The sequence below is a fragment of the Harpia harpyja genome, chromosome 11 (assembly GCF_026419915.1).
Source record: "Harpia harpyja isolate bHarHar1 chromosome 11, bHarHar1 primary haplotype, whole genome shotgun sequence".
Lineage (NCBI taxonomy): Eukaryota > Metazoa > Chordata > Aves > Accipitriformes > Accipitridae > Harpia > Harpia harpyja.
In genome coordinates this window covers 9,557,751-9,580,567 of record NC_068950.1, presented here as the reverse complement: position 1 = coordinate 9,580,567, position 22,817 = coordinate 9,557,751, and the positions used below count along the sequence as shown (strand labels likewise).

At 55.8% G+C, this 22,817-nt stretch overlaps 1 protein-coding gene across 2 annotated transcripts in view; it reads left to right on the top strand.

The window, feature by feature from the left end:
• CACNA1E (calcium voltage-gated channel subunit alpha1 E) overlaps nt 1-22,817 on the top strand; it is a 146,350-nt gene that overhangs the window by 31,652 nt on the left and 91,881 nt on the right. For both annotated transcript variants that reach the window (XM_052801159.1, XM_052801158.1), the window contains exons 3-4: nt 13,684-13,950; nt 22,668-22,773. In XM_052801159.1, the coding sequence (XP_052657119.1) occupies nt 13,684-13,950; nt 22,668-22,773 (373 nt within the window). The remainder of the gene's footprint in view (nt 1-13,683; nt 13,951-22,667; nt 22,774-22,817) is intronic.

The following is a 22,817-nucleotide window of genomic DNA, read 5'->3' as shown; positions in this document are numbered from 1 at the left end:
TGATATCTACAGCAAGGATGCATGGAAAAGCCTGATTCCCAGAGGCTGGGCAGGGACCGTGGGAGCAGCGGAGACCAGAAGAAAAGCAGCTGGGCCTTGGTACAGTTTGGAGGTGATAGTGTGGAGGTGGGATGCTGTAACTCAGCGCTGGAGTACCTGGGGCTCAAGGGTGATGGGCTGCAAGTTTCAGTGTCCTGTGGGGAGCGGTGCACTCTGCCCACAGTACAGGACAGTGCTCCTAAAGCATCATTAAAAGCATTCTCCTCTCTTGTAGCATCTTAGAGCTGATGGCTTTGATACTAGGAGCTTGCTAGATCTCTCTTGTGCGTTATGATCTGTAGTGAGATCTCCATGGCCCATCTGGGAGCCTGTGGTCCATGGAGCAGCAGGGCAGGAGAGCTTTCTGCTGCTTGCTCAGATCCATACCTGCAACGCAGACTGTGGGGAGTCTTTTGGGCTGGAGTGTAACATTACTGCAGCTCTGCTTTCACGCGGTTTTATTGGAAGAAGTAAGAGAACAGAAGAAACTGTGAAAATGCACAGGGTGTTGCTAATAGATCTCAGGGGCTCTTTACAACTTGGCAGTCTCTGTCTGGTTATGTGCACATTCTGCATCCCAGATTACAAATGAAGATTACTTTTTTATCCCCCCCCCCCCCCCCCCCAGTGCTGAATGAGACAAAGGCCCCCCTTGGTGTGTGCTGAGCTGCCAGTTCCATCGCTGCTTCCCGGCATATTCCCCAGTGCGTTGCACCGTCTGGGTTTAACTGGCTGCAGTGATGGAGAGGGCAGGAGTGTGCATGGGGCTGCACTGCCACTTGTTCCTCAGTGCTGGTGAGGCTGTCTGGGAAATATCCCTGGGCTGGGGCTGCTTTGGCAGCAGTGTGGCCCTGGCTGGACCAGTGCCCATCACCCTGGCCCTCCTTGGATCTGCAGAGAAGGGACAAGCCCCAGGATGGCTCTGAGTTGCCGACACCGATGCCGGTAGTTCTGCGGCACAGTTTTGGGAGAGGTGTTGGACGTAGTGGGTGTTGCTGCTGTGCTGTAAGCAGCAGCCCTGGTACCTGTGCAGCAGCTCCTGCCCACCCGAGCGGCCTCCGTGGGGGGCTGCTCAGTGCCGTCCTGCTCCAGCGTGAGGCTGGGGGCAACGGGCTGGAGGAAGGTGCTGGCTCTTGGCTGCAGCGCTGACGTTGGGAGGGAGGGACCTATGAAATGGCAGCTCTTGCTCCCCCATAGGTGCTGCCAGGGAGGGAGAAGATGCCCCAGCATCCCCTCCTGGTCTTGGCTCTGGCACTAGTGTCCAGTGCCTGTCACCCCTCCTCATGCCTCCCTTCCTGACCCTGCCCTGGGAGGTAGATGACTTTCCTCTTCCAACACCTCTGCAGTGTCAGTCGCTGTCAGGGGCAGCTTAGCCACGTCCTTCTCCACCACGGCCTTCTGTTCAGATGTCTGCTGCCATGTGCCCGGGAGCCTGGGGAAGCTGGGCAGGAAGGTCGGGGCAGTGCAGGCAGCTGGCAGAAGCTGCGGGGGCTCTGCTGGTGAAAGCCTTGAGAAGTCGGTGACAGGTGAAGCCAGGCTCCTGTAGTGGGAAGCATCCTTCATGGAAATACACCCATGTCTCCTATGCAAGTCCTCTGCAACCCAGGGCAAAGAAATTAACCTCTCCGAGAGCCTAATGAGTGCCTCTCAGTTCAGATGACTCTCCCTGCTTCTGTTTTACCCTGCAAGAGTAGCAAGGCAGGTAGTAGAAACGGCTGTGGATATGCTAAACCCGGGGGCACTGAAATACAGCTTTTATTGTGGTAACTTGGCCTTGAGCAGCAGAGGAGCATCTCTCCTAGAGGTATCTGCCCAGGACCTCCCTGTGCTCTCCCCCCTTCCCTTCAGTGCAGACCAAAGTTTTGATGCATGGGGAGGAGACTTTTTTCTGACCTGGGATGAACTCGAGTTCTGCTGAATGTCCTGGTGACAGCACAGAAATAGCAGTATCTTTCCCTGAACTGCCTCAAAGTCTGGGTTTCTGGCACAGCCTGGATGAAGAATTCCCTTTCTGAGTTAATTCAGGTGACTTTGCAAAGCCTCCCAAGGGCTGCTGGGAGGGTGGGCAGTTATGGTCGGTCCCAGCCTTCCTGCATGGCTGAGGCTGCTCTACTAGGGAGCTGGGCTGGTTAGGAGCTGGTTGCTGAACATGGAGGACAAGGTGGTTCCTGGCCTCACATTTTGTCACCGCATCCTCGCACGTCTTGTTCCTGCTTCCCTTGCTGGAGTCTCAGCTGCAGGTGTCAGGATTGTTTGTTAGTGCATCTCGGGACTGCATTGAAGCCATGCACTGTGCTGAGGCTGGTTGTGCTTCCCAGGAACCAGTGTTCGATGAGAGCTTCCCCCTTGGCCTGGGGCTGGCCACAGCTCAGAAGCACAGAATTGCTGGGAGGCAGTGAGGTGGGAAAGAACCTCAAGCAGGGTCAGCTGGAGCAGGCTGCCCAGGACCATGTCCAGGCAAGTTTTTAGTATCTCTCCAAGGATGGAGACTCTACAACCTCTCCGGGCAACCTGTCCCAAATACTCAGTCCCCCTCACAGTCAAAAAGTTTATTCCTGTGTATTAATTGAGTTTCTTTTATTGCAGTTTGTGCCCATTGCCTCTTGTCCAGTTACTGGGGATGTCCTGGTTTCGGCTGGGATAGATTTGATTGTCTTCCTAGTAGCTGGTGCAGTGCTATGTTTTGAGTTCAGTATGAGAAGAATGTTGATAACACTGATGTTTTCAGTTGTTGCTAAGTCTAAAGTCAAGGATTTTTCAGCTTCTGATGCCCAGCCAGCGAGAAAGCTGGAGGGGCACAAGAAGTTGGGACAGGACACAGCCAGGGCAGCTGACCCAAAGTGGCCAGAGGGGTATTCCATACCATGTGATGTCACATCCAGTATAGGAACTGGGGAGGGTGGGGGCAGGGGATTGCCGCTCGGGGATTAACTGGGTGTCGATTGGCGGGTGGGGAGCAATTACACTGTGCATCATTTGTATATTCCAATCCTTTTATTATTACTGTCATCATTTTATTAGTGTTATCATTATCATTATTAGTTTCTTCTTTTCTGTTCTATTAAACCGTTCTTATCTCAACCCACGAGTTTTACTTCTTTTCCCGATTTTTTCCCCCATCCCACTGGGGGGGGGGGGGGGGAGTGAGTGAGCGGCTGTGTGGGGCTTAGTTGCTGGCTGGGGTTAAACCGTGACAGGGAGCCACAGAGAAGAGCCTGGCTCTGCTTTTACTCCTTACTGTCAGGTGTTCATATGCATTGGTAAGATCTGCTCTGAGCCTTTTCCAACCAGGCTGAGCAGCCCCAGGTCTCCCAGCCTCTCTGTAGAGCAGATGCTCCACTCCTTTAGTCACCTTTGCTGGAGTTGCTCCAGTAAGTCCGTGTCTCTCCCGTCTGGGGTGGGGCACAGCACTCTGGATGTGTCTCACCAGCGCTGAGCGGAGGGAAAGGGTCACCTCCTCAACCTGCTGGCAATGCTTTGCTTAATGCAGCCCAAGGAGGCTGTTGCTCTCCTTTGCTGCAAGACCACACTGCTGGCTCGTGGCCAATTTGGTTGGTGTCCACCAGGTCCCTCGGGGCTTTCTCTGCCAAGCTGCTCCCCAGCCTCCACGGACTGGGTTGTTCTTCCCCACGTGCAAGACTTGGCATTTCCCATGAAGCTGAATTTCATGCTGTTCCTCTGCCTGTTTCTCCAGGCTGTCAAAGTCCCTCTGGATGGCAGCACAACACTCTGCTTTATCAGTCCCGGTTTTATATCATCTTCCTGCACTGCGAGCGTGATTCGGCGCAGCATGCGTGCAATGAAACTTCTGCTATTTGATACTCTTTTGCACCCTCATCCTTTCCCTCCCCTGGAATAATCCAAACTGTTCCCCTCTCCCAGGCAGCCCCCAGCTGTCCCTGTGTAATTCTGATGGAGGGCTGTCTGCTGGCCAGATGTTTGTGGGAGAGGTTCTTCCCAGCCTCTCAAATTTTTATGGTTCACATTATTTTCTGTTTACGGGTAGTACATCCTTCCCTGCTAATGTATATTTAGGAGATGACAAGGTCGTAAGATAATTTAGGGTAGAAGGGACCTCAGGAGTTCTAGTCTGATCAGACTATAACCTACTTTTAATTTAACCCTGTTTTACATTTTAAAACATGTCTTGAGCATGTTTTACATTTTAAAACGTAGATGACTTCTTGCTGCATGCTTCCAAAATGGCATTTTCTTCATTTCAAACTGCATAGTTTTCAAACTTGGGAAAGGTTTTTGAAAGTTTGGTGAAAACCCAGCTGTGAAGATTAGTGCACAACCTGTCCCTAGAGACACTTGTTCCTTGCAGTCTTATCCGTACCATGGAATTGGTACTTCCACCTAATTGCACAAGCGAACGCCAATGTGAAATTCCTACTGTATGTGTGGGACACTCAGTTCAGCTGTCTCTGAAGGGTTACAGGCTTTTCTGCACTTGCCAGTTCATCCTTCCTAGTTCAAAAGGTGTTTGCTGTGTTTGTGCGTGACAAACGTTAATCCCTGGCTTGGACCACTTGTGCTACCTGAGAGCTGAAAAAAAATCCATGTGAAAAGTTAGGAAGGTCCTGGAAGTTGTACTAAAGCAGCTTTCAAATGTGGCTCTTGATTTCCCAAGGTGGCCTTTGAAACATCAAGAGATCTTAGAAAAGCAGAGAGAAGAGATGTGTTTCTTGTTTCTGCTTACCTTTTGCATGCTTGATGGGAAAGTCCACTCGGACTGGTGCAGGGTTATGAGTGCGTGGGTCACCCAAAACACATCACTGTTTCTGGGCTGGTGGTATGCACACCGGCCGGCAAGGGTCTCGCTCTTTAACTGTGAAAAACATGCTGGTGCTTACCCCCAGCCATGGGGGACCACAGTGCCAAAGGAGATCAGCGTGGCATCGTCCTTCCCAAAACACACCTGAAAGAGCTGGTGGTGTGGCTCATCTTTCACAGATGATGCTAACCAGCTGTGTGTGGGTTGCTTGATGGGAAGCAGCTTTCCTGTGAGCTTGGAGCATACCACTGTGGTGGATGATGCTGTAACAAAACATGCGTCATTTTCGCGAGCTCCGATACAAACCATGAGTCTTTTTTTTTGTTATCAGAGGAGCTTCATAGGGGTAATTTTTTTTCCCATGGCAGCTCATGAGACAGTAAACCAGTAGCTAACATGCTGTAACTGTCTTCTCTGTGCATTTGCTGGAGTGGAAATAAGTCTAAAAATTCTTCAATGAACTTTTTCCCATTGAGGAATCGCACAAGATGCGCTCAGCCTTGCTTTCCTGGGGATGGGCGAGGGTGTTTGCCTTCACAGAGGCTGTCGAGCTGATGACTGCTTGTTGCCGCAGCAAGGGGGACGGTTTTTTCGCACCTCCCGGCACTGAGTAGCTTTCGGAGAAAGGTTTTGCTCTTTGGCCTTTTCTCTTTCACAGGTTTGGAAGATGGAAGCAGCATCTCCTTCCTGGCTGCGCGCCAGGGATGGGGCTTCTTTGGCTGTCTTGAGCATCAGCTGCTCAGCGTAAGTTCAGACTTGCTGGAAAAATTTTTCAACAGCTCCATCTTCTCCTGGCTCTTGTCCTGACAATGTAATTTTTATTGAAGCCACCCTGTTTGCTAGCAGGTTGCTTCTGAGAAAGCTGAGCCTGTGAGTTTGGCTTCATTAGATTGGGGATGGAATTGGTGGGTTTCTGGGTCCAGCTTTCTTTTTATTGCCAGGGGTATTTGCAGCCCAAAGGCAGGACGCTCCTCCATCATCCTGCTCGCTGGTACTGTGGTTGCTGTGTTTGTTTGACTTGAGCCTTGCAGGGCAGGCAAAGGATCAGAGAAAACACAGGATGGTCCTCAGGCATGGACCTGCCTTTTGTGGGAGCAAAGAGGAGGTCTAAGGGAGGAGAAAATCTGCTGCTGGCTTTGGCAGGCGCTAACGCTGCTGCGCCAGAGGGGTCATGAGGATGCTGATGGAGAAAGTGAGGGATTTCTTCTGCTTCAGGTAATGCAGAGGTTGAAAAAATGTTTTTAAAAAATCCCTCTCCAACCCTTTGGCAGGCTAGAAATATGCTTTCTCCTGTTGACTGTCTATGGCTGGCCCCGGGGATGTCTTTTCTGAGTTCAGTCTCCTTGTTCCCACGCACGCATAAAGCTTGGCAGCTTGGCATTTGGCTGTGGCCGGATCTGCCCCCTCGAGCCCTGCGCTTGCAGGGCTTTGGTGGCAAGAACAGGAATACCCCCTGGGTCTGTGCTCCTTCCCTCCCTCCCTCCTCTCCTTGGCCTTCTCTTATCCCTGCTACCCAGCCCCGATCTTTTCGGCAGGGTCATTCTCAAATATCCCTATTTTTTCCCATTGGATCCTCTTGAGTCAGCCTCTCTGGAAGTGCAATGCCCCCAACTGGACCCATGTGAGATGGAGGAGGATAGAGAGGTTATATCTCACTGCTGCCAGCTCGGTTAGTGCAGGACTGGGACGCTCTGCAGCTCAGCCGAGGGGAGAGGTTGTGCAGAGGGATTTGGGGGTTGGAAGTGGGGATGGAAATTCGCTTTAATCTGATGGAAAAGCAGGGGGAGGCAGATAGCTGTTCTCTGGGAGGTGGGATTGCTGCACGCCTGCCCGGAGCAGCCAGGATGCGGCTGCAAATGCTAATTAGAGCCCGACTTGCAAGGCTAAATAAAGCAGCAGGGCACTCCAGGCAATTTATTAATGGGTGATTATTTCAGGCCTCTTCAACTGAGCCGCGAAGCCTCCCAGCCTAAAGCAGAGAGAGTTAGCACAAGGAGCACTGCCGTTGTAGGAAACACTCAGCATGGGGTGTTTCGGTAGGAAATAAGAGAGCGGGCAGCGGCAGGCCAGGGGATGCTTCCCTCCTGCATGGCATCGCTGTGGCCAGCACCGGGGCAAAGCGATGCTGTCCCTTGGCTGTGGTGGTTTGGGGGGGGACAGGGTCTCACCTGCCTCTGCCTGAGCTGCCAGCAAACCCCTTGTACTTGTTGGGTGGCATATGCAGCTGCAAATGTGGCGATGGTTTTGCTTTGGGCTTTTTGGAGAGTACAAAGACCTGAGCAGCCTGTGGGGAGGTGGGTAAGTGCAGGCACCGAGCTTCATGGTGGCAGAGTGAGACCAAGAACCAAAACCAATTCCCATGTGTTTTGCAGGGCTGGATGCACAGCCCTGTTGCATCCCTATAAATGCACAGGACCAGAGGTTTCTTGGCTGTCCTTTAAACCTCTCCCAGCACTTTCAGCCTGTGACTGTTTGGTCACTGAATCCCCCTCTGATTCAAGACACAGCGTCCTTCTATTTTATCGGTAGCTCTGATGTACAAGCTGCTCTGATCCCACAGTGATGCAGTGTGGCGGAACATCTGACTTCAGGGCTCTGTGGTGCATTTGGGCACTTCTGCTGACTTCAAAAGGTACACGAAGAGTTTAGCTTGGGGTGCTTGTGCTCCCAGGGCACTGTGGATGGTGGCGAGCCCTGGGGCTCAGGCCACCCCAAGCAGGACCTGGTGCTGGGCTCCAGCATCTCAGCATCTCGGCACACCTGGCCTGCACCAAAGAGTGCTTGGGGAGAGTACAAGCAGCAGATTATACACACAGCACCTGATCCTTGTTCTGACATCCCGTCTGACTTGTGGAGACACCTTTAGCGTGTCTCTCCTTTGCTCACACAGATGGATGTCATAACAGATCAGCTACTGGGAAGCATCTGCATGCGTGTGCGGTGAGGGGAGGAGTAAAAGGGATGGAGGCTCACGGGTTTTCCTCCAGGCTCTGCTTGGAGCTCCCTGAAAAAACGTGGCTAATGGGTGTAATCAGCTCCAGCATCTCACCCCTAGAGAAGCTGGGGACTGGTGGGTGCCACTGGGGTGTGGTGGGATGTCCTGGGTTTGAGAACCTTGAGTGGGACCAGCTGGGTACTACATTCACGTTTGTGGGGCATTTTGCTGAGAACTGGCAGGTATTTTAAAAAATGAGGCCAAAGATGCCCTGGGCTGGATTTCCTTAGGCAAACGCTTGCAGAGAGGTTAGGAAAAGGGACCTCTGGGGTGGGAATGCAAGGTGTGCTGCTGCTTGCATCTTGGGAAAGGCTGGGTGAGAGCAGCTAGGATGCACTGCCACTTGCGAGAGCTTGTTGGAGGGAGATATAGCAGCAAAAATCCCCATTTCTAGAGATTTATTCCTCCATCCTAGGAAAGAAAGCTTTACAAGACTGATACCTCATTGATTTTAAAGATGCCAAGACTGGATGTTGGACTCATGGGTCTTGGTAATTAAAACCAGCAGTATTTGTGAATACAGGTATGTTTTATGGCAGTGTGCAGCAAATTACACTTTCAACTTAAAGCAGTTTAAAGCTTTTCTGCTGCTGCTGCTGTGTGACACCTGGTGTGGCTGCTTCAGTCGAATGACTGGGAACAGTTTGGCAGAGTAGTGGCAGTTGCTTAAATCTGGGCGCATAGTTTATAGCTCAGTGTGAAATTTGCTGGCTTTCACTAGTCTTCCAGCCGTATAATTTCTCAGTGAATAAATTACGGTGCTGACCCTGAGAAGTCAGCCCTTTGGGTCTGTGTTGGGAACGCGTCCAGGCAGTTTTGTAAGAAGGTGCTGCTCCTCTCTGTTTTTAGTGCTGGGGAAGGCATGTCCCGGTGAGGTGGACAGCTCGTGGGGAGCACGGTGATTCGGGCAAGGTTGTTACCAAAAAGTGAACAGACAGCAAAGAGGAAACACTTGCCCTGGCTTGGGCGAGAGTTGCCTTGCTGCAAGGCAGTGCAGAGTCTCTGCAGTGTAGCCGAGGCTGTTGTGCCTGGCCTGGGACTTTGTTGGCAGGAGAGATGCCAACAAGGCTGTCATGGCCCGTGCCACAGCTGCTAACATCTGCACAGATGAACATCAGGCAGAGACTGGTGTGGTACCCTCCTCTGGAGATGCCATCCTGGAGCTGCTTGGACCTTCTCCACCCCCATCCCGGGTGTCCATGGGTGGGCTGCATGAGCCCAGGGACTCTGTTTCCCTGCTGCGGAGGTTCTTGGCTTGGCAGGGCTTCCCCTATGCAAATGGAGAAAACATCTCTTCATAATCCAGCAGGTAATGAATTTGTTCCTGGAAAAAAAAAATCTTCCCTTCCTGCATGGTTATAAACATGCTTCTGAGTCACAGCTACCCAGTCCCAGTTTGAAATTTGGCCAGAGCACCGTAGATGATTCTCATTTGATCCTATTTCTCTTCCCCTCTCAGCATGGCTAAAGCCTTATTTAAAAAATAAAATCAAATCGGGATGCCAAAAGCCACTTTCTAAGATGAGTGCAGCCCGTCAGAGCTCCTGGGAATATCAGTCATGGAAGGAGAGCCTGTCCCCCCTCTCCAGATCCTGCCAGGGCTGGGGTACGGATCTGTCCCCTGCGTGATGCTGTCCCTGAGCTGCGGAGCAGCCTCCGGCTTTCTGAGCAACCCGGGCCTCGGCAGAGGATGCTTTTAACAATATCGCCTGTACCCAGCAATGCATAGGTGGATTTTGGGTTGCCTGGGGTGAGCCGGAGGCTGCTCCAGTGGCAGGAGAGCTGTGCGATGGGATGCAATAACTGCACGGGGGGGGCTTTGCGTCTGCTTCAAAGAACCCCGCGGGAAGCGCAGGCAAAGGGGGGGCTCGGTTTGGATCCCCACGACTGCGAAGCAAAGCCAAACCCCGTTGCTTGCTGCCGGAGGCTGGGATGAGCGGCGGGGGCGGGGGGGGGGGATGATGGCTGCAGGGAGGGGGCAGCAGCCGCTAGATGGCAATGCCGGAGCGGCGGCAGCCCCGGGCCCCCGGCTCCGTCCCTGCGGTGGAGGTGGCGGTGGTGCTGGGGGGGGCTCGGTCCTCCCCTGGGAAGGGGTAGCCCAGTGTCTCCGGTGATGCCGCGCCGTGCAGGGGTAGTGGCATGGGGGGGAGGCAAGGAGGAGGCTTGGATGGCACTATCAGCGTGAGGAGGGGGGGTTAGCCTGTCTTTGCAAAACCCAGCGCATCCCAAGTGCCTTCCTGTCCCAGCGCTCATTGTTGCCCTGTCTTCTTGGACTTCCTTCATTCATAAAAAAACCCCCCAAACAACCCCACATAGCTGGCTCTGAATCTCTGTGCCATGTTGAATCATGCGGGCATCAGCCAGGCTTCTCCCTGACTCACAGATCCCAGCGTGCTGGGGTGAGGGTCAAGACAAGAACGGCAATAAACATCCTTGGAAACCGAGCCTGCATCTCTTGGCATAGCCAGGGTCTTTTTTTTTTTTTTTTAAGTTTGGGGTTTTTTTTTTTTTTTTTGCTTTCAATCTTCTCTTAAGGAGCTGCTTTCTCATAAATATCCCATCCTTTAGCACTGTCTGAGCAGGAGACAGGCTCCCAGCGGGGTCATCCTGTGCTCTGCTCTGCAGCACTGAATGTAGAGTAGAGCCGAGAGCGAACCCCCGGGTGCAGGGGATAGCCTGCTGCCCCAGCAGAAGTGTCCAGGTAAGGTGTGCATCCCTGCTTTGAGGGGGTAGGAGGAACGCTGCCTTCCTCCTCCTCGGCGCCTTGCACCGAGCAGTAAGGCAGGCCTGGTGTTTCTGAGCTGGGCAGGGGATGCAGGGGGGAGCGCTGGGTCCAGCCTTCCCCGTCCTCCTCAGCCTCCGGGTACCAGCCAGAGCCTGAGCATTTAGGCTGGGTGGAGGATTGTCTGCAGGCTCAGGGGGATGGGAGAGGGCTGGGGGGGCTATGGGGGAGCCAAGGCAGGAGCTCTGCAGGGCTGAGGATCTGCTCCTGGCAATCGGCCCAGCCTTGGGCTTAATTAACAGAGGCTTAAAGGGTTGAAAGGTGGGAAGAGTGGCATTACTCCTGATGCTGCGCTAGTGGTGGGGTGGAGGAGGAGGAGGCAAAGGGGATGAGCCACAAATCATAATTGATTCATTTAGGGCAGTGTCTTGCCTGGAATGAATCGAAGGGACTGTAATTAGTCAGTAGCTGGTGTGGTCTCCTCACTGCCTGTCTTTAGTGGAATGAAAACCCAGGGTCACTCTGGCTTGTGCTGGGGCCAGCTGGTGACCTGGGAAGCATTTTGGGAGAGATCTGCCCACCCCTGCTCCACTGTGTGCTGCAGTGTGGTGGTGACATAGCTGGGGGGCTTGCTGAAACCCCCCCAATTACACTCACCTCTGCTATAAGGCTAATTGGAGGAGCAAAATCAAGAAGGGATGCAGTAGATGGGCATAGTGGTGAGCTGGTGGGCTCTCGGAGCCTGGCTGAAGTTGGGGCAATGATTCCACAACCTTTTTTGCAAACACTCCTCTATTATCTTGCTGAGGAGGCTCTGATCCTTCCTCTTCTCTGCCCAGCCACCTCAAGGGCTCCTGGCAATGCACCTGTGAGAGCCTGGGCCAAAAAGCCAGCCCTGTGGCCGTTTGGTCACAGTAATGCCTGCAAAGTGGGGAAGTCCATGGTGAGGTGCTGCCAGGCTGCACGGAGGGAGCAGCCTTTGCCCAAATGAGTTAACGATTTATGTGATTAAGGGCTTGATGTTTTTTTTAATTTCTTTTTTTTTTTTTTTTTGAGCTGCCCCAAGCATTCCTGGCTGCCCTGCAGCAGATGTGGGGGACAGGGCCAGCAGCTGCTGTGTTTGCCGAGCAGGTTGCTGGTGGTGGGGTGGACGGGGGAAGAGGATCATGGGGACGCGGGGTGTCTTGTGATGCCGGCTGGAGCTGTGGGTGCTCTTCCTGCAGGAAGGGCAGGTAACGAGTGCTGAAGGCCCTGGGGAGCCCTTCAGACGTGGGGTTGAATGGGAGGGGTGGGGGATCCTGCGTGTGAACAGCTTGTAGGGTGTGCGGGTGTGCTGAGCAGTGAGGCTGGTGCCCTGCCTGTTGGGTAGGGAGGACACTGGGGACATCCCTGGGGAGCCATGAGTCCCCTCTGTGTGTCAGGAGAGTAAGGTGGGTTCCCCAAAGGTGGGTGGGCAGGCAGCCCCTGCACCAGGGCACAGCCCAGGGGACCCTGAGCATCCTGGGTGACATTGGCACCTGCACGGCTGCAGAGGTGAGGGTGCAGCATCAGCAACGTGCCCAGCCCCCTGCCCGCGGAGGGCAGGGGCATGGCTGGGGGGGGGAGCGGGGTCGGAGCCCGGACTGGCCCCGGGGCCAGCCCCCTCCCCGTGGCAGCTGCTGCAGGGACACATCCAGCCCGGGTTGTTTACACCTCTCCGATGAGCTGCTGCTTCTTCTGGCCAACATCAAGTGTCAAAAAGAAAAATACCGAGGCGGGGGGGATGCTGAGGAAGCTGATCTGTATGCGAGTGAGCAGGAGGGCTCTCCCCGGCAGCCGCTGGCATCGGGGCGGCTCCGGCGGGGAGCCGGGAGCCTCGAAGTTTCGCAGGGATGGGGGGACGGTGCATGTGGCTGGAGAGGTGCTCGGTGCGGGCTGAGGTGGGGTGAGCCTCTCACCTCCCCTGCAGGCAGGGGGTCGGCAGAGCCCCCCTTTGCGCCCCCCCCCCCCCCCCCCCCCCCCGCTCATTTAGCCACTCACCTAGGAGCACCCATGTGCTGGAAAGCCCTCTGCAGCCGGAGCGGGGGGGGGGGGGGGAAGCTTCTTGCAGGGTGGGGGCTCCCCCGTTGTCTTTGTTCCCTTCAGACCCTCCCCTCGCCTCTGATTTTCCTTTGCGGCAGCTCCCGTGCTTGCCAAAAGAATGCACTGGATGGAGCGAGGGAGCGAGCCGGGCGGGCGGGCGTGTGTGCGCGCTTGTGTGCGTGTGTGTTGCCACTGACTTCATTAAAGCAAGCTGTCCCCGAGCTGCAGAGGCGCGGCAGCCTTTAATTTTGTGGCCCCGGCTCCTGCGGGAAGCCGGCGCTGCCTTGCGCGCTCCTGCCCTGGCAGCGAAGGGCTGAGCATCCCTGCCGCCGCAGGTGCCTGCTTTTGGGGGGGCGGGGGGGCCTCTGCCCGCTGCCCCGGGGAGCCAGCGGATGGGTGGCCGGACTCCCGCAGGCTGCTGAAGATGGAGTCGGGAGGAGGGAGTCGGACTCTTGGCTTTAACTAGGCTGGACCACGCTGCAACCTGTTCCCCCGGCTTCCCCTCCGCTGCGCTGGGTGCTGTACCAAATTGCGTCTTCCTTTGCGGCGGGGTGGATGGAAGGATTTGGATCCCAGCCTCTTCCCTGCCTGATCTCTGCCGGCAGGCAGTCCCCGGGCTCGCCTTGTTTGGGGGGGGGGGGGGGGGGGTTAAAAGGGGCTTGTTTGGGCTTGCAGGCAGAGCGGTGGGAAGGATGTGGCTGGGTTTAACCCCTTGCTTCGTGGCGGAAAGGTGCTTAGGGATCGAGCTGCTGCGGCCTCCGCCGAGCACGAAGGACAGCTCCCTGCCCTCCCTGCTGCCCGTGTGGCCGTTTTTTTTTTTTTGGGGGGGGGGTGTTGCCGGTAGTAGCCAGCTGCCCACCCTGCCGCGCCAGAGGTGCTGAGCCGGTGCCGCGCGTTGCCACCTCTCCTTCTCCACGCGGGTCCCTGCTCCCCCGGAGGGATGGAGGAAAGACGGAGCTGAGCATCACCCGGAGAGGAGGAGGGGGCCGTGGTTGGGACTGTGCCCTGCAACCCCCCCTCCCTCTTCTCCTACCCCCCCCCCCCCGCCTTGGTGGTGCTGCTTCGGCTCACCTGTGTGTTTTCTTCCAGGATGGCTCGCTTTGGGGAGGCAGTGGCCGGCAGGCTGGGCTCTGGAGACGGGGGTTCTGACCAGAACCGGAGCCGGCAAGGACCTCCTGCTCCTGCAGGAGGGACCCCAGGAGCCTTCAAGCAAACCAAAGCGCAGAGAGCCCGGACTATGGCTTTGTACAACCCCATCCCTGTCCGGCAGAACTGCTTCACCGTCAACAGATCGCTCTTCCTCTTTGGGGAAGAGAACATAGTCAGGAAATACGCCAAGAAGCTCATCGACTGGCCATATCCTTTCTGCACCCCCTGCGAGCCTCCCCCTTGCTCCCTGGATTTGCCTCGGTAGCCTCCCAGGACACGTGCGTGTGGCACTAGCTGGCAGGTAAGCGCCTGCCTTCTGCTCTCCTTTGGCGTGCGGAGAGGGGTGCCCCGTCCCCCAGGGATGCTCTCCTCGCCCTGTTGCTGCTTCCCTTCCCGTACTCTGCTCGGTCCCTGGCAGGGAGCTGAGCCCCTCTCCCCATGGGGAGCCACCCCAGCCCCTCCTCAGGCTTGGATTTGGAAGCCCCCTATGCTGGCAAGGAGGGGGGCTCTGATCCTGGTATAACCCTGCATGCTTTAGGACATTCTGTGTGAATGTGGCTGGGGGGGGTCGTGGCCTTTCCTCTGTGCCCCAATGTCTTGCTGGAGTTTTGCCATCCCACCCCACCTGGAGCCACCTATCCCATTGGGGATGGACCCCCAGGAGCCCACAAATCTTCAGTCCCTGTTGGGTGGTGGCTTTGTCCCCTCCTGCACTTGCCTGCCTGTGCCCTCTTCGCTGCTGATCACACCTGGCAGGGGCACAGCTATCCTTACCCTGCAGCCCCTGGCCCCCCCCAGTGGCTCTGGTGTCTGGCTGCCCCCTCCCTGCGGCAGAGGGGAAGATGCTGAAAACCTCTGGCTGTGCCTACAGGCTGGCGTAGGGGACCATGGTTTATCCCAGGGATCCCTTTCTTAGGGCTGGGTGGAGGGTGCAGATCCCCCTGCTCCTTCCCCTGCTTCTCCATCCTTTCATACACTCCTGCAAGCTTCTCTCCCTTCCCACCCTCCCTGCGGGTGCCCCTGGGTGCTGTGGCTGGTGCCCAGCACCACAGCATGCAGCTCCCCATCAACCTGGGCTCAGCACCCTGCTGTCTCCAAGACCCCTCCTGGGCTTTGCCCTCACCGAGGAGCCCAGCCTGAAAACTTCAGCGTGGCCACGCTTTGGCTTTAGGACCCTCCCCGTGCCGTTTTCTGCAGTGGTGATTACGTGCAGCTCTTGCCGCTGCTGCTTTCTGTCCCTGCAACTTGTTGGTTAACTTGCCGTCTCCTCCGGCAGGCGCGGGAGAGCTTGCCCGGGTGCCAAGCAGCAACGCCTTGGTCTGGTGCAACAGGTACCTTGGGGAAACCCTCTGGCGAGATGCAGGGATGCAGGACGCAGGACAGGTCACGCACCCTGCTGAGCATCAACCGGGAGAATAGTTCCTTTGCAGCTCCAGCACGTCAGGTCGAGCCTCTGCCAGGCAGGAGCTGGTCCTAGCTGGGGAGCCGCAAAGCCCCCAGACTTGGGGGGGTGACCTAGGGGTGAAGGGGCAGCTTGGGGGGGCTTGTTTCCCTGTGGTATCCCTAAATCTGCCTCTGCTGGCAGTGCCCGCTGGGTGGGTGGCTGCAGGAGCATCGGTGTGGTAGCGAGGATGGGGACGTGGCAGCTCAGCTCGGAGCCCTGCAGGGCAGCGGCCAGGCCAGCCTGCCTGCTTTTCCAGAATATGCCAAATTATTCATGTGCTTTTTCAGCATGGTGTGGGAGGGCCCTCGCCCCTTCGGCTTTCATTTAAAGCAAGAAAGAGCTGGGGTGCTGCCGCTAGCCTGGCACTCCCTGCGTGGGCTGGGGTCCCGTGCCGGCGTGATGTCTCATCTCCAGGCAGCCGCTGTCTCCTAGAGACTAGAGCTTCACCACCGCACGGTAAAAACTCCCCAGCATTATTCTTTCCTAGAATTTGCAATGCATGAGGGAGATGGGCTCATTTTATATTTTTTTTTTTTCTCAGAAGTAAATGACATATCCCCATGTGAGTGCTGGGAATGGGTGTGCTCCAGGCGCGGGAGCTGAGCATCCCTGGCTGTCCCCTGCCTGGCTGCCATCTCTTTCTAAGAAACTCATCCACCCCAGAGCTCCTCTGCACTGCTTGAGCTCTCGAGGGCTTGGGGATGGACAAGGCTTTTTGGTGATGACTTTGGTGAGGTTGGCCAGGCAAGTTGTTCCCATCCTTGTAGTTGTAGCCTGGCACATGCAGCCGGTGCCTTTCAGTACGGCCAGGGAAAACGTGTGAGCATCTCAGCTGCCTGGCCCGGAGCCCGTGGCATCACTCCTGGGCGAAGGCGAGGGTGGTTTGGGGAGGTGAACATTGGATCTTGGCCACAATCAATGAGAGCTGCTGGCCTCGGGCGGGAGATGGGCTGGTCCCGGCACTGCGGGCACCGAGGAAAGCCAAGGGGGCTGGGGTGGAGTGTGGGGAGGAGTGGAGGCTCTTCTTCATCCAGCTCCAGTTGACTAGGTAATAGGGCTAAAAATAACTGGTGATTCAGGCCTGTATATCTGCTGGGTAACTGTATAATTATAACCAGCAGCCTCTGCAGTTTGGCTTCCCAGTGTAAATAGGGATGATGCATGGAGGGGAAGAAGGAGAAATATGAGAAACTGGGATTGGGATACAGCTCCATGGGGAGATGAGTCTTTGCCGAGTTCCTTGCTGGAAAGCCCAGTGCATTACCTCTGCTGGAGCTGCTCTTATTACTGGTCCTGCCCAAAATGTGAGGCAGCTGCTGTTTTGGCTGTAGGAACATCTACTTCTCTTCTCCTTCAGAAACACAGCCTCGTCCTGCCTGCTCTTCTCTTGCTGATGGCCAGGCCTTTAGCCCTGATTTCATTTGTTTGGCTGCCTGGAAAGCTGCAATTCAGTTAGCACGTGAGATGGGCGGTGGCTCATCTATATCTGCTCCGTTCTTCATCTGCTTAATCACATTTGACCTGGATAAGAATCCTCTCCTGCCCCAGAAAGGCCAGATGACATTGTGTGGCTCTGGCTCTGTCCCCAAGGACAGTCTCCAGCTGCAGGACCACACTGGCCACTGTACCTGTCCTCCTGGTTTGGCAGGGGAGAGGGATGTCCATCAGTCTCCTGGGGACCTTGCTGTTCCCTACAGCAAGGGCTTTCTCCTATCTCAGCCCCTTTGAGGACCAAATCTGTTGCTGGGCTGGCCAAGAGCAGCTGGGGTATCTGTAAAGCCCTAGTGCACATCACCGGTTCAACATGCATGGCAATTTTGCTCCATGGGATGCACACCCATGTATGCCTGAACCGTTTTGCTCATGATGACTTCCACTTTGACCCAGGTATCTCTGATGCTGCGTGGGTGCTGCCCCTCGGAGACCCTGGCAGTGTTATGACCCACCTGGGCAAGCATCTTCTGCACCTTCGCTTTTGCCCGGCCAAGATTTCGGCAGGTCTCGCCTCCCTGCGGGAAGAGCTGCGCCATGTCGTGCCATCTTTGGGCAGCTCCCTCCTTGTGCTACCCAAGAACATCTCTTTTTTCCTTCAAGGCTGTTTTCTGTGCCCTTCATTCATCAGATTTTTAAATGTTTTTTTTTCTTGGGGAGGGGCGAGTAGGTGTAATGGCAGGTCCATCTTTTTGACAGCCGGGGAGAGCGAGGCTGCCTGTCAGATGGTGAATTTAAACAGAGGCAGCTGTTGTCATGGTGACGCCAAGTTGCATCCTGTTGCTGTGGCAACCAAAGTTAAAAAACTGATGTTAAGGCAGGAAAATCACATGATGTGGTTCTTTTTTGTTTAAAAAAAAAAAAAAAGGAGGAGGAGAGGAGAGAGATGCGATTTCTAGTTTTTAAGTGCAGGGTGAGGTGGGGGAGAAGGAGACGCTTCTCCACGGAGCTGTTTGCACGTGGCAGGCAGGCACCCCGCATCCCTACGGGAGCAGCAGCAGGGCGGGCAGCTCTGCCCCAACCGGTTCCTGGCTGGCACTGCCTTCGGTTTAGCCCCTGGTGGAGACCAGACCACCACGTTTTGGAGTCATAAGCAGCAACATCTGTGGCTGCAGATAATGAGCAGAGTCTCCCCAGTTGAGGCATGTCTGTGCAGTGAGATTTAGGCAGGCTGAGCATCTTGCCTGGTGCTCCCTGAGAGCTGTGCAGGGACACAAGCACAACCCCAAGCCCACGCTTGCTCTCCTGAGCCTGTTTTGCTGTGTGTAATGGGCATGCAGGAGCTGGCTCACGTTCAACGTGTGGTGGGAGGATTTGGGGTCTGTTGGCACCTTGTCTCTCCAGACATCACTTTCTGTCAACCCCAGCAAAGCATGGATGGGCTGGGAGCACTGGGTGGTGGGACACAGGGATGGGGATCAGCCCTGAGGGGCCATGGCTCTGTGGCTGCTTGAGGGCACTGGATAGCCTTATCTGCTGGGGGAAGATCTCCTGTGTCCTCGGGGACAAGCCAGGGAGGTGCTGTAGGGCTAGGGAACGCCAGAGTTGAATTAGGACCACTCATGGTCTTTGTTCCACTTGGCATTTTGTGTTTCTCTTGGAAAAGAGCCTTGGAGAGGAGGTGCTCACTTTTCTACTGGGGTATGGAGCTGAAAGGAGGGTGTCAGGGCATCCTAGGGATGGGGATATTGAAGAGGTAGGTCTTTCTTCCTGTCACACTATGTCTGGAGGTGGCAGGCAGTACTGGTGGAATTGGGACCAGCAAGATGAAGTAAGTCCACAGATGTAGGAACTGAAGCTCGCTCTCATTGATGCCTGGGGAGCAGGGAAAGCCCCTCAATGCAGCAGGTCCTGGGGGAAGCCTGGGGAGCGGTGAAAATGGAGACTTAAGTTTTAGGAGATGTTGGAGCTGGGCTGGGTGATGCAGGCAGGGTGAGGGGTTAAATCATTCCTGCCCTTCTCACTGGCTCTCTGAAGTAGGCTTCCCCAAGAGCCCTTTCAGAGATACCCATGTTGCCTCACTCCTCTGGCTCTTCTGCTCCTTCCCCACCTGCCTGCCCAGGAGCGGGGAGAAGGCATGGTCACCGAAGTGAAGAGATGGAGGGGAGCTCTCCACAGGTCCTTGCCCGTATCCGCGGAGGGATTTATCTCACACCCAGCGGCTTGGGGAGGTTGCATCAGTGTGCCATCAGCACCATAAATCCATCTTCAGGGCTTGGAGGTGGGCACACTCCCTGTGTTAGCAATATAGATGTTCTGGGTGGGCTGGTTTTGCTTCTGGGTTGGGGAGGAATGTGAAGAAGGGGGTCACAGCTGGAGGCAAGGATCCACTGGTGGCTGGACATCTCCCTGGTGCTCCCTGCCAGCTCCTGCCAGACCCACCAAGGAGCTCCAGCTCCAAGCATGGGGTTAGCCCACAGTGCCTGCTCCAGGTGGGCTGAGGCAGGCGTTTGGGGGGGGGGGTCCACATGGCCCGAGGGCACCTTCCCCACCTCAAACGCACCGGGAAGCGTGGAGCTGCAGGTGTGGCGTGCACTGGGATCGGCCGAGTTGCTAAGGAAACAAGTCAACGGTGCAGGGGAGAGCGCGTTGGGTAAAGGAGATAAATCAATAAGAAAACCTATTTTTATCGGCTCCCTAATGATCGTCCAGGAGAAGCCAGACGAAGGAGGAGGAGAACACTGGAGGGAGACGGACTTTCATTACTGGGCTTGGAGGGAGGCGAGTGCTACTCTGCATTTTGGGTGGCTGGAAGGTTGTGTAATTAGACATCTAATGAGAGAGGAAACAAAGGAGTGATAGAGCTTAGTCTGGTGGGTTCCAGCCCTGAGCTGGGAGGATGCTTGCTTGGCAGAAGTGAAGTGTGTAGATAAAATTTCTCCCAGTTCAGCCAGATGTTTCTTCTGTCCCTTGGCGAGGGTCTTCTTAGCCTTGGTGTCTCAAAACCTGGCACAGCTGGAGCTATGGGGCTTGTTTCCACGGGTTTGGTGCCTTGCAGCTCTCACCCAGCTCCAGATGCAAAAATCCAGCCTTGGGTCCTCAGAGAACTGGGCCAGCAGGGTTTGGAGAGTCACTTTTGGCAGCAACCTCGTGCTTAGGTCACTGCTTGGGGCAGCAATTGCCCTGTTTCCCTTAGACTCGATATCTGCTGACCCACATGCCATGCGCTCGCCGGAGGTGGAGTGGGGACACGGTCCCATGCTGGGGCTGTGACAGATGTGCATGGTCCTTGCGCTGTCAAGCCACATGTTGTTGGAACCAGCAAGGAAATATAGGGGCAAACTGAGCCATTAGAGGTGGTCCTGAGCCCCCCAGCCACTGCCGGGCAGGGCTCCCATGCTGCTGGCTTTGGAAAATTTGGGATTTTCCCACCTGGGTGTTTCCCCCGTGGGACTAGCGGCTGCAGGAAGGAGGAGGCAGTGCTAAATGCCCGGCATGGTGGGGAGGAGCGCAGGATGCTCAGCGGGGTTAGCCGTGCTGAGGCAGACAGACGGACTTGCTGCGCCGTTCCCACACTTCTCATCTAGGCAAGTGTGCCTAGCGCCTGGGGAGCTGGCTGCGCCGCCCTACTAACACGCTGTTTTCTTTTAAGCTTGTGCTAATTGCTTGCAGACTTTCAGGAAAATGAAACAAAAGACCCCAAATAGGGTGGTGGCTTGGGGCCAAGCGCCGTGGCCTGCATATCAGCTGAAGTGTGCGGCCAGGGGTGGGAAAGATGGAAAGTATGTGGCTTTCACGGGAGCCATGCAATGAAATCCTCAGAGGATTTCAGCCTCAGGATATTCAGCCTCAGAGGAAAACTTTTGGGGTCTGGCCTCCCCCTGAGCACAGGGAGCTGCTCATGATTTGTGCCCAGCTGGCACTGAGGTCCGAGCCCGCAGCAGACAGCTCTGCAGCGGTCTGTCTTTTGGTTTGCCTTTAACTTAGCAACCATTAATTTCACTGAGTGGCCTTTTAAATGTCTTGGCTGAAATCTCTCCTGGCTCTTCTCCTTACCGGGCTAAATACATCCCAGCTCCCGCAGGCTCTCCTTGGCTGCCCCTCCTGGCCAGCTCTCTGGGGACAGGCTCCGATGCCCAGCCCCGCTCCCACCTTGCCCGCGTGCCGCAGCGTGCACAGGGTCGCTGCTGCCGGGGTTGCTGCCGCCAAGGTCACTTCATGGTTTCCAGTTTCTCATGCTCATGGCCAGCACTGGGATGTCTTCTCTTGCCTGTGGGCTCAGGGCCACTGGTTTAAAACATCTCGCTGTAGTCGGCGGCTTCGGTGGCCAAAAGGCAAGGTTGCAAAAGAGAATATCATCCCTTTTCCTGGGGGTGATGGCACGGGTGTTTGGCACCTCCTGGCCTGAGTGGCGTGAACCTGAAGCTGCCGGGTCTGGAGAAGCCTGGTGTGGTGGGGAAGGGCTCAGCTGGGGCCGCTGATCCCCATGCTGGCTTGGGATGGTGGGAGTGTGGATGATTTCTTTATGGGCAAATCCATTCCAGGTGGGTTCACATCCCCTTTCCGCAGACACGAGCCTTGGGAAGGTGGCAGTCGCCTCCCAGGGTGGCCACTGATGCCGGTGCCGACAGTAATATAGCTGTGGGTTTTTGGCATGGAGGGAGTGGAGGAGTGTGCTGCCTGCTGATGAATCTCACCTCATTTTGTTATTGAGGACAACAGGGCTTTTATTGCAAAAATGTGGTAAAGATGGATGGGAAATCTGAAAGATGTGGCCATCCTGTCGCTTGGAAGTGCTTTGTTTTCAGGGCTTGGCAGTGGGCCAGGCAGGAGGAGGGAGCTCCACACCCCCACCTCTCTCCCGGCAGCTCTTGTGAATCAAAAGGCAGGAGGGACCTGAGTTTGGGGTGCTTTCCTGGGCGTCAGCCTGCCCTTTCCTCCACCTCCCCTCCCTGCTTACTTAGCTCCTCAGATACCAGCATCTGCTGCCACTTGTTCTGGCATGGGGCTGCTCCCGGAGAAGGGTGTGTAAGGCTTAGATGTGGCTATAGGATTTAGAATGCTTGTAAGGGTCCAACCAGATCCGACTGGTAAGGTGCTGCTACCCCTTAGGGTCTCGCTGAAGCGTGGCTGAGTTGGGATGTCTCCATAGGGAGTTTCCATCCTGCCTGAACTGAAGCTCAGACCCAGGAGCCATCCGTGTCGAGTTGCAAATGCTCACCGTGGTGCTCTGCAGCTCCCCGTGCTGCCTGGGCTCACCCTGCCACTCGCCAGGTGCTTGGCAAGGGACCCTCGGTTTCCAGGGCACATCCGCCTTGCCGATGTGGGGCACAGGGTGGGCCGATGTAGGTCAGATCCCCAGGACCTGCTAGGCATGCCTCATCCTCCTCGGGCCATGCAGATGGTGCCTCCCACAGGGATGCTTTGGGACCAGGGCTGCTGACAGATAGCCTGTGACACCCCCCCCCCCCCCCCCCCCCCAAACCCCATCTCCTGCTGCTTCGTGATGGAAGAGAGAAGGCAAGCAGCAGGGCCATGGCATGCAGGGATGTGCCAGCTCCAGCCACCAGCATGCCATGCCAGGGAGAACCTCCCTGACACTGCCAGGGACCACGCCAGACCCTCTTCCAGATGAAGCCCAGCGTGGTCAGAGCCTGGCTGTCTACCTTCATACTTGTGTCCGTCTTCTGGGCTCTCACCCCAAGCAGCATGTCTCTCCCAAGAGAGTTCACAGCCCAGCAAAGGCTGTTGGTTAACGTCCTGAGAACTGGGGAAGGAGGTGATGAGGCTCAGTAAGTCTCCAGTGAGGAAGGTCTTAGGGACTCTCACTTCTCTTGTCGCCCCTCTCATTTCCAGACAGCACTAAGATGGGCTTTCCTCCTCCTGCCCGGGAGCAGCGGGACATGAAAGCTGGGCTCTGTGTGTGCATGTTCCTGTGGGGAAAGCAGTGGTGGCGGCTAAACAGCAGGTGAAACAAAGGGTGGGCAGGGGTGGGCTGGTGGGTTGGGGACATCATCCACCTCTTCTCTGCTCCTTAACTCCCCTCCACTCCCTTCGAGTACATGATCCTGGCAACCATCATTGCTAACTGCATTGTGCTGGCCCTCGAGCAGCACCTCCCTGAGGATGACAAGACGCCCATGTCCCGGAGATTAGTAAGTACCCTGCGTCCATCCCTCTCCGCCATGCATTGGGGGGG